The 10896-nt window shown below is 41.7% G+C and overlaps 1 protein-coding gene across 1 annotated transcript in view; it reads left to right on the top strand.

Annotated features, from left to right (window-relative positions):
• The window catches only part of smtna (smoothelin a), a 14775-nt gene extending 8315 nt beyond the window's left edge, over positions 1-6460 (top strand). Inside the window, exons 6-8 of the mRNA XM_063187068.1 lie at positions 1-68; positions 3590-3741; positions 5906-6460. The exon at positions 1-68 is cut by the window's left edge and continues 53 nt beyond it. Of these exons, the coding sequence (XP_063043138.1) occupies positions 1-68; positions 3590-3741; positions 5906-6059 (374 nt within the window). The 3' untranslated portion in view covers positions 6060-6460. The remainder of the gene's footprint in view (positions 69-3589; positions 3742-5905) is intronic.
• The last annotated feature ends 4436 nt before the right edge of the window (positions 6461-10896 follow it).

Here is a 10896-nt window from a genome sequence, read left to right on the forward strand (position 1 = left end):
TGCCCAACAGCAAGAACGTGAAGCAGATGCTCTTGGACTGGTGTCGTGCTAAGACAGAACCCTATGAAGTGAGTTATTACTTTATATCAGTGGTTCTTAACCTTTTTTTTCTTAAAGCACCCCCTGTGCCCAAGACGAGCCGCTCACCTCCAACCCAAACTTCTACACATGTATAATGAAAAGTGATTAAAGTGATCAATTACAATGATTCTTGCTGGAGACAGTCATCAATACCTTAATGACTTTAAATGGGGAAGAAAACGTGTTTTAATTTGGTTTTGATTTGGCCTAATTATAATGCTCCCAATCCCAACCAGAATTTCTGTCTGAACCTCAACATAAACAAAATTCCCCTCACCCCTTGGAATTTCTGGCGCACCCCCAGGGGGTGCACGCATCCCAGGTTAAGAACCACTGCTTTATATAATCATGTAATATTTTTAGTTATATTGCAGATGTTGAGCTAAGAAAGAAGAATAAGTTGTATTATTACAGGCTATATAACAATATTGCTTTATTAGTTTGCTATGGTGTAGATGTCGAGCTAAGACGGAACCCTATGAGGTAAGCAATAGGAAAACATGTTTTGTATTTCATGTTTCAGGTTTTGTATTATTTGTATTTGTGATATTTGTGATAGTGGCGATCTTTGTAGCTAATATTAATTAAAAGAGGGTGTTTGGGAAAGGGCTCAGGACTGCATCAATTCTGGCCAAAAACAACACAACAAAAATCACACACTGAAATCATGTTTTGTAGACCCAAGCTTGTTGCCCTTCTGTAGGCCCACAAAGGTGGCAAGCCCCTGTAACCAAGAAAATGCTTTCAAGGTTGCCCTATCATTACAGTCAGTCATGATGTACGTTTGCTGGTGGAGATGCTTATACATAGGCTACTGTATATTACCTCAATTGGTAATAAGACGATTTGGTTACAAAGCAAAAACCAAGTAGCCTGATTCTAGCCAGACCCTTGTGTATTTCAGTTCAGTTTTGAAGGGAAGAATAAGTGAAACGCAACAGTTGTTTCAGATAACAATGGCCGCTTGCATGGGCTCCCTCGTCTGCATTAATTCTGTCATTTCCACTCTATTTTCGAATCTCTAAGAAGTTAAAGTAGAACCTCTTTAAAAATGTCAGACAAGTGCTTTCTCCAGTGACGTGCAAGAGTTTTTGATAAAACCACGCCTTCTCAGACCTACGCATACGGTGTAGCTCCAGATGAATGTTCATGGAGCAAGGTGGAACCCATTCATCTAGCGATAGCCAGGTAAAAAAAAACAAGGTCTTTTCCAGGGAGTAATATCCAGTTGAAAGTCAGCCTTCATTATGTAATAAATATGTAGTGTATAGTAACTGATTTTAGCTTTGCTGGGCACTAACAATAGACTAAATGTTGTGTTGCTTGATGACAGAAAACACCTGAATGGAGTATGTGAAAAAAACAAGCTCGTATTAGCGTACTTTAAACTAAGCCATTAATAAACATATAGTGCACTGCTTTTAGCTTTGCATTCTGGACACTAACTATAGACTTAATGTTGTGTTGCTTGATGACAGAGGACTAATATAAGGCTTAGACCTACAACTGATGTATGGGATGAAGCCAAGGGATGAAGTATAGCTACGTAGATATAATGTGTAGCAGTAAGATGGAGTCAGGGCCGAATTAAGATGGGCTGGGGTCCCTAGGCTACAGGTTCAAGGAGACTCCCAGGAAAGGCAAATTTCGTGGCATAATTTTATAGCCATCGTCATAATTCCAAACGAGGAATTTAAGAACAACATATTTGCAGACAAGTTTTTCAATACTGCATATAGTCACAATTCCGCTCGCCACACTCCCCACCCCACTTTAGCCAACTGGGGGCCCCCGGACTGGTTAGTGGCCCTAGGCTGCAGCCATATCTAGCCTATGCTTTAATCCGGCCCTGGACAGAGTGGAGTATGGATGTGGGCAGAACATTATGGAATGGAACTGGGTTTAATGTTGTGACAGACTCCTATGAGGTGAATTTGTAGTTAACCCCTTAGCGCAGAGTCTATGTTAAAACCTTACTGTCACCAATATTGTAATGGCTGTCTGAATCTTACTTAAGGCTCTCTGTACTGTCATAGCATTGCTGTTATGATGCAGTTGAGTATTTTCAGTAAATACTGAATAGGCCCGACGGCGACCCCATCTGCAGTAAGAGGCTATCATTGTTTGTCATCAAGTACCTCTCTTCCCTGCCCTGGGATGTAAACAACACGTCTCTCCCTGGTCTCGCTTTTCACCCAACTCATTTTGAAAGGGAACATTTCTGCGGCCCTGGATCTGTGGACCATTGTGTTGTGAATCCGTTGCATCTGCCAAGAGTTGGGAATTGTTACGCGTGCATCAGCCAATGAAGTAGTTGCTATGGATGCAGCAACAGATGCAGCAACCAATGATTGCAGCCACCTGATTTGCAGTCACATGGCATTGTTGTCATTAATGAATGCTGCACCTGCATTAAACACACCGCTGCCATGCATCAAGACCCGCTGTCATGTGAATCCACCGTTACGCATTGTTGGTTATAAGGGCTGTGGATGCTGGGCAGCTCAGTTTCCATGACATGTTGTGTAGACCAGTGATTCTCAAGCTGTGGGTCGGGACCCACTGGTGCACTCTGAAAGTATTGAAAGTGGGTCTTGAAATCGTTTTCTAAAAATCAATATCATATTTGTGTGTGTTGCTGTTTGACTATTGTATTGTTTCTTCCGTCAGAGGTAAGCCCCGAACATTTGTGACGATTTTAAGTGGGCCCCAAGTTGGAAAAGGTTGGGAACCCCTGGTGTAGACCAATATGTGATAACAGACAGAATACAAGCTCTCAGTATCTATTGGAATCGTTTATTTTAGGTCCCCGGTGAGAGGACTGAAGATGGGTTTTTTCTAATCAGAAGCTAAGAATATTCCAGCTCCATCCTCAGAGTGGCTACTGAAATATTGAAGGGCGGTGTGGTTATAAATAGCTATGGGGAATATAGCGAGGTGACACACACAGATAAACCTGATGGCATCACTCCTGAGTCTCTCATCTTCTCTTATTGATCTGACTTGATGCGTTCATTCTGTGCTTTTTCTTGACGGTAAACCAGCAAGTTATTTTCCTGCAGATTTGACAGGCAGCAAAAAATTAAGTCTTAGCAAGATTATATGTCCATTTTGGCTCTACTGTATTCTCAAGTAAAAGAAGATTCTAGTCAATCTTCATGCCCCCAATCACGAGTTCAGTTGGCCAGAAAAAAATAGTTCTTCAACATTTGAATTGTTCTCTAATAGGGTTTTCAGGCCGGAGCGGTGCCGGAGCCAGAGCCTATACTACACCAGTTAGGTTTACGTCCGGCACTTAAGTGCTTATCTGCGAACCGCCCATGTTGATATCGGGCTCTGAACTCCACACACACACACACACACACACACACACACACACACACACACACACACACACACACACACACACACACACACACACACACACACACACACACACACACACACACACACACACACACACACACACACACACCAGTAAAATAAAGTGTATTCTTATTGTTATTAGGGTGTGGAGATCCATAACTTCTCGTCCAGCTGGGCGGACGGCCTGGCTTTCTGTGCCCTGGTGCATCGCTTCTTTCCAGATGGATTTGACTACTGCACCCTCGACCCCTACGACCGCAAGGCCAACTTCGAAAAGGCCTTCAAGACCGCAGAGTAAGTTATCGTAATAATAATAATAATAATAATAGTAGTAATAATGAAAACAACAACAATAACAATGGCAATAATACTGTAATAATAACAACAATAATGATAATTATTATTACTGTTATTATAACTGTGAACAAAAATTAAGAACTGAAGCACACAGACAATCCTCAGATATTCTTGTAAAACTCTGTAAGAGTTGTTGTGGGTGTCAGACATTTAAGTTAAAAAAATACATTACAGATTTCATCTCTAATTCATTACTGAACAACAGTAACCACATTTTGTATCACCAATATTATATAGCCTACTTTAATAAATTATACTTTCCATTTTGTATATGTTTCTGTACTTTCATGTACTTATAGAATGAAATAAAATAAAAGTTCAAAAAAGAAAACAAATCAGGCACTCCGGTCTGACCTTTCCGGTCAGTTTTGTTGCCTTGCTCAATAGGTAAAAAACTAAAACCAGAGTGCTTCAGTTTTTCCATTTTTGAACTTAACATTCCCACACAAGAGATGTATAAACCGACTGCGAGCTATGCATGCATACATATGCACAAACGCTTAGAAAAACACTTACATCCTTTCTCACTTCCTACACAAACACAGTCACATGCTCGCATGCACACGCACACACACATGCGCGCACGCACCCACACACATTCACACTGACACACACACACATACATGCACACACGCAATCTCTCTCTCTCTTTCTCTCTCTTGCTCTCTCTCTCTCTCTCTCTCTCTCTCTCTCTCTCTCTCTCTCTCTCTCTCTCTCTTTCTCTCTCTCACACACGCACACACACACACACACTGTACGTACTGTACCTACATGTACAAGAGCACGTTGACATAATTTTCCTTATCCTTCTTCTCTTATCTTCTAACCGTGTACATAATCTTTTCAGAATGCTTTTAATGCATGTCTCTCTGCCGCTCTTGTGTGTGGCCCATGTCCATATTTAGAAGTACAAGTACACGTGTGTGTGTGTGTGTGTGTGTGTGTGTGTGTGTGTGTGTGTGTGTGTGTGTGTGTGTGTGTGTGTGTGTGTGTGTGTGTGTGTGTGTGTGTGTGTGTGTGTGTGTGTGTGTGTGTGTGCTCGTGCACGCGCGCTTGCTGCTCGTGTGGATGTGCATACTGGCTGCAATACGTGTGTGTAGGTGTGTGTGCATATTTGAGTCTGACAGTGTGTTTGTGTCTGAGTCTGTCCAAGTATGTGTATGTGTTACTGTCTGTGTGGTCTGTGTATATGTATATGTATATGTATATGTATATGTATATGTCTACTCTGTGTGTGTGTGTGTGTGTGTGTGTGTGTGTGTGTGTGTGTGTGTGTGTGTGTGTGTGTGTGTGTGTGTGTGTGTGTGTGTGTGTGTGTGTGTGTGTGTGTGTGTGTGTGTGTGTGTGTGTGTGTGTGTGTGTCTTACTCTGCTGGGGAGTGTTGGTAGCAGGAGGCCTCTGGCCTGTGTTTGCCTTCCCTTGGGCCCGCTGCTGCTGCTGCTGCAAGTCCTTCTGCCTTGATCCTCTCTCACTCTCACGCTGCTCTACAGACAGTACGGCCAGTGGAGAGACAGACAGGAGAGGGTTGACACAGACAGAGAGAGAATGAGAGAGAGAGAGAGAGAGAGAGAGAGAGAGAGAGAGAGAGAGAGAGAGAGAGAGAGAGAGAGAGAGAGAGAGAGAGAGAGATGCAAGTCCTTTTGACCCCCGCTCGAAGAGAGAGAATGAGAGTGACAGAGAGAGATGCGAGCAATTACTATATTATGATATTAGAAGGACAAATGATGACAATGGAGAGGGAGGGAGTGAGAGAGAGACAGCGAAAACAAGAAAGAGGAGATTGGGAAAGCAAGAGCGGCAGAGGGTTGCTGACAGGAATGAGTGATGAGTGGCAGGGGGGAGAGAGAGAGAGAGAGAGAGAGAGAGAGAGAGAGATAGAGAGAGAGAGAGAGAGAGAGAGAGAGAGAGAGAGAGAGAAGGAGCTGAAAGCTTGATGTGTGTGTGTGTGTGTGTGTGTGTGTGTGTGTGTGTGTGTGTGTGTGTGTGTGTGTGTGTGTGTGTGTGTGTGTGTGTGTGTGTGTGTGTGTGTGTGTGTGTGTGTGTGTGTGTGTGTGTGTATATATATGTGTATGTGTGTTAACTCTTTCCTGTGTGTCTGTAGGACGCTTGGCGGCTGCCCTGCGCTGCTTGATGTGGACGACCTGCTCCGTATGAAAGAGCCGGACTGGAAGTGTGTGTACACGTACATCCAGGAGTTCTACAGGTGCCTGGTGGAGAAGGGCCTCGTCAAGACCAAGAAGAAAACGCTGCCTTAGAAGGGACTCGCCTCGCTCACTCACGGCTAATACACTGGGTTGCCAGATGTGAAACCGCCCAATCTGTCAACACTACTGACACGGCGGGTAGATGAAGAGATTATTAAGAGAGTTTATTTCTGGATAGATATGTAAGGCAATGAAAATGCTCAAAGAAACTAAATCCTGCACAATTTGACCCGCATTCTATTGATTTCTATTGCCATACATCTGCACAAAACCCCACCCAATGCCCCCTTTTTTACTCACTCATGGCCATCCTAAACAACCCAAGTGGCTGGGAAACTGCCCAATCTGGCAACACTGCTAACACGGCAGGGAAAAGCAGAAATGGTTTATTTCTGGGTACATGGGGAGATATGCAAGGGAATAGAGTGTAGCCAGCGTAAGAATGTGATCTTAATTTGATCTTAATGTGTCGGACTTGATTGTGTTTTTGAGAAATAAAAATATATCTGATGTGCTATTTTGCTTGCGTTTTTTTTTTTTTTTTAAAGAAGAAATACATGTAATCTGATATGTTATGTTCCTTGTTTGCTCTATGCTGGAGTGCATGTTTTGCACCTCTGGGGAATTATTAATCTCTGGTGGCGTGCGTGTGTGTGTGCATTTTTCAGTCTTTGCTGTGTTTATGTCTGTGTGCTCTGTATGTATGTCTATGTCTGTTCTGCGTGTGTGTGTGTGTGTGTGTGTGTGTGTGTTTATTTGTTCAGGGTCTGTTAATATGTAATGTGTGTGTACACCCAAGTGAGTGAGTGTGTGTTTCCCAATGCAGAAATGCATTTTATCTCAGTGTCAGTGTTGCAGTGCAACTTAAGTGGGTGCAGGGAGGCCAACAAGGGGCTGACAAACAGGTCCGTTGTCCCGGGTCTAGGAAAAGAGGAGTTGGAATCTCATTACTTTGTATGCATTGGGTGGGGGGCCCTTTCAGATGACTTTGTCTTGATCCCAGCCAAAGCTGTGAGCAGCCCTGGTGGATGTTTGTGTCTGCGTCCCGGCTGTGTGTTGGCTTAACAGCTGGGCACTCAGGATTACAGCATTCTTCTAACATTACACACATGTGAATTAGACCCGCACTTTGGCACACGCAGAATGTAAATGGCTTTTTATGGTGATAACAGTGCTAACCCTCCAAAAGAGAGATGTTGAGCACTCCAGTTTTGGACCTATACTCACGGCTGTCATTATGGACGCACCAGTAGGAATTGTGGACAGATCTTGATGGTGGACAAGTCTACATGCAGTGCCTGTGTGCTGCAGTTCTACATAATCTATAGGCCTATTATGGTAGTCTTCTGATCAGGCCCATCACTAGGTTTGAGAGACAGGGGGGGCTTAGCCCCAGAGGAAGAAAATCCAATTTTTTTTCAGCTCACCTGCTAAGGTTTTGTCTATGAATTAATTATTTTAAGAGCAAAGAAATCCTGCACACTGTCCATTCCACCAACAAACTTTAATACATTGTTTCGGTCATCTGACCTTCTTCATGTTGTATTAAAGTTTGTTGGTGGAATGGACAGAATGCAGGATTTCTTTACACTTGAATGACAACCCCACTGGGATAATATCCTACGCACCTGCCCACCTTCAGAAGCGTCTTCTTGAACAATTATTTGAAGGGCACCATACCGATTTTTAAACACTAGTTACAGTGATTTTTTTAATTCACATTTTAATGAACATTCCTTATATGTAAGCTAACAAAACATTTCAAAATGTTTCAACTGATGAATATTATATACGGAAGTTAAAATGATTAGATAAAAATGCCAAGAGCATAATTTACACAAGGACTAGGAACTTTAAGGAGTTACTAACTGTGCGTCTCCAGGAGAAGCAGTGGTCAGGAAGCGATTCATTCTAACAGGTTCCTTACTTGGAAAACTATGCATCCCCGGCAGATATTAGGTCATTTTTACTCCATTAGTAGCTATTTTAACCAGTTCATGTGTGTTTTCAAACTGTTAAAACAAATATTAAAGCTCAACTATAATTTCAAGACAATGTCAAATGGATTTATTACATGGGTATTGTGAGTGAAAATTGGTACTTTGGATCGGAAGATTTCATCCGTGTAAGTACTTTCCTCGAGGTGTTGGTCACAATGCACAATCCTCTACCTGTTTCCCCCCCGCATAACATATTGCTGTGCACCCGGCTTTTATTGCTGTGCAGTAGGATATAAGTGGCATTAAACAATAAATAAGCACACAGGAACTTGTACTCAGATTAACTTGCATTCTTGGTGGTTCGTATTCAGTGCTGCACTGCATTTGTTTTTGGAAAAATGTACAAAAAAAATAAATAAATAAATTAAAAAAATGTGCAAAATCGTTAAAGGCTAAATCCCCCCTAAAATAGGCCTAACGACGGCCCTGCTTCTGATGTAGCTACACTATATTACCCAAACTATTTTGCTAACCTGCCTTCACTCACATATTAAGTTAACTGCCATCCCATTTCTAACCAATGGAGTTCAATATCCACCTTTTGTTGATATTTCAGCCTCAACTCATCTGGGAAGGCTGTCCACAAGGTTCATGAGTATGTTTATAGGACTTTTTGACCATTGCATGGCAGTTAATTTCATATGAGTCAAGGCAGGCTAGCGAACACTTACAATATACTGTATAAAGACATGGGACCATGTTGATGTGATGGTATGCTGTGATGCGTGCTTTTCAGATAGGCTGACTAGATGTAAACGTATCCAGAGAGAGGACTATAGTTAAACAGCCATTGAATCTCTATTCAGTGTAATTTGAATTAAGTTTGTTATTTCATTCCACCTCATTTAGGCCTACTCAGTTTCTTGTTATGACTAGGACAATCTAGACAGGATTAGAAAAGGGTCCAAAAGACACTAAACTGCTAAGCGCTAAACTGCTAAACGCTAAGCTCAGTACAAAAAATAATGGTAAGGCATATAGGCCTACAATATGCAAAGCATTTCTTTCATCAGCATGACAATACCCGTTGCTGCAATGTCTGCACAAAATATGGTACACAACGCACATGGAGTAAGTGTCTTCTAGGCCTATACAGTATAGATTATTCTTATACACACTGTAGTCGTGATGCAGTCTGTTCTGTCAAGCTGTGTTCTGTTAAGATGTGAACTAGTGGTAGTTCACATACTGTGTGGAGGAGTAAGCATAGCAACAGGCATCTCTTACTGATGATTACCCGTTAGTTACCAATGAAGATGCAACAGGCACCAAATAGCTACACACGGGGGTGGTTTCAGCTTCCCACATCCTCTCGTGCATAGCTGTGAAATATTCTCTTTGTAGCTTTTATGCAATTTATTATAGGAATTTATCCATCATTAGATCATATTAATCTTTTTTCCCTCTCCACAAGTGAAGACACAATAGGCCTTCAGCAACCCATCAGTTTTTTATTGTTTGTTCATGACAATAATATTAATGGTATAACTGTAGACTTTTTGTATAGCACACAAACTACGTCTCTCAAAGACAAGTGCTTCAAGAGATTGACTGTAACATTCAAGCAATTTCTTTATGTAGCCAAAAGTTTGCATGATGGCACAATGTCATTGACGTCAGCTGATGCTCAGTTTTTAAGGTGTCTGGGTCCATGGACACTGCAAAAATGAAATAAAACAAATGAACTAGATTGCATTCTCACAGAAAATGCTGGAACGGGCATGCCTTTTGGGGCAGAGATGAGCAGTTTTATTTTTGATATCTCTATCCCTAAATTAAAAACAAACTACTATTGAGAAAACAAAGCTAAAAGAAATGTTGGAAAAAATCCATCCACCCAGTCAGAAGTTATGGGCCAAACAATTCAGCCATCTTGGATTCAGCCATCTTGAAAGTGTTGTAGCTCCGCATTTTGGGGATATACTAAATGACATAAATGGTATTTGAAGTTGGCTAAGGAACACTGCATATGATATAATTTTGAAAATCAACATGGGTCCGAGTGGGATTCGAACTCACAACCTCCATATCTCTAATCCAGCAACTTTGCCATTGATACTAAATGACATACATGGTATTTGAAGTTGGCTAAGGAACACTGCATATGATATAATTTTGAAAATCAACATGGGTCCGATTGGGATTCGAACTACCAACCTCCATATCTCTACAGTAATCCAGCACCTTCACCATTGGGGCAAGTAGCTGCCTGCTAAAAGTATTCCAGCAAGACAATATCAGATTGCATTGAAGAGCTGAACAATACTTCTAGAAGTGCAGCTGCTCGTTAAGAATAGAATGTTGAGAGAAAGTGACAGTTGAGATGGAACTCTTTATTGGCAACACCTGTTGTGATTGTCTGTATAGCAGTTAGTATGGTGCTCTAAGGCAGACTGCAGAATCAATAACAGTTTCTAGGTCTTAAGCTTATCCTTGTAAAAAAAAACTAAAAAGAATTGGCACATGTCCTTTCAACAGATTGGAGTCATACATGTGATCTTTCTAAGAGTCCTTGAATGAAGTTTATAGGTTAAACGGTTCAGTCACAAATGGACCTCTTGTGGAACATGTGCTGACCTCTTCAAAAAGACACTTCAAGAGTCAATGGGAAAAGCAATGGGGCCAGCCCTGCCGTTTTTACACACCTGCCATTTAAAAAGTAATGGGAGTTGGGACATGAAACTTTCACAACTTGGAGACATCCCATAGAGCTCGCTAACAACGCGTCAACTAAACTTCTAGGTGAAAGTGTTGATGTTTTATGACCGAAAAAGCCTCCTACACTCTGATCTGTAGAGTGGCGGAACCTTGGTTCTACCATTGTTTTCAAATGGTGCACAAAATCGCCAAAAACGGAAAAACGACAAGAGACACGGACATGCTATATC

This window comes from Engraulis encrasicolus, chromosome 21, assembly GCF_034702125.1.
Source record: "Engraulis encrasicolus isolate BLACKSEA-1 chromosome 21, IST_EnEncr_1.0, whole genome shotgun sequence".
In the NCBI taxonomy this organism is placed as follows: Eukaryota; Metazoa; Chordata; class Actinopteri; order Clupeiformes; family Engraulidae; genus Engraulis; species Engraulis encrasicolus.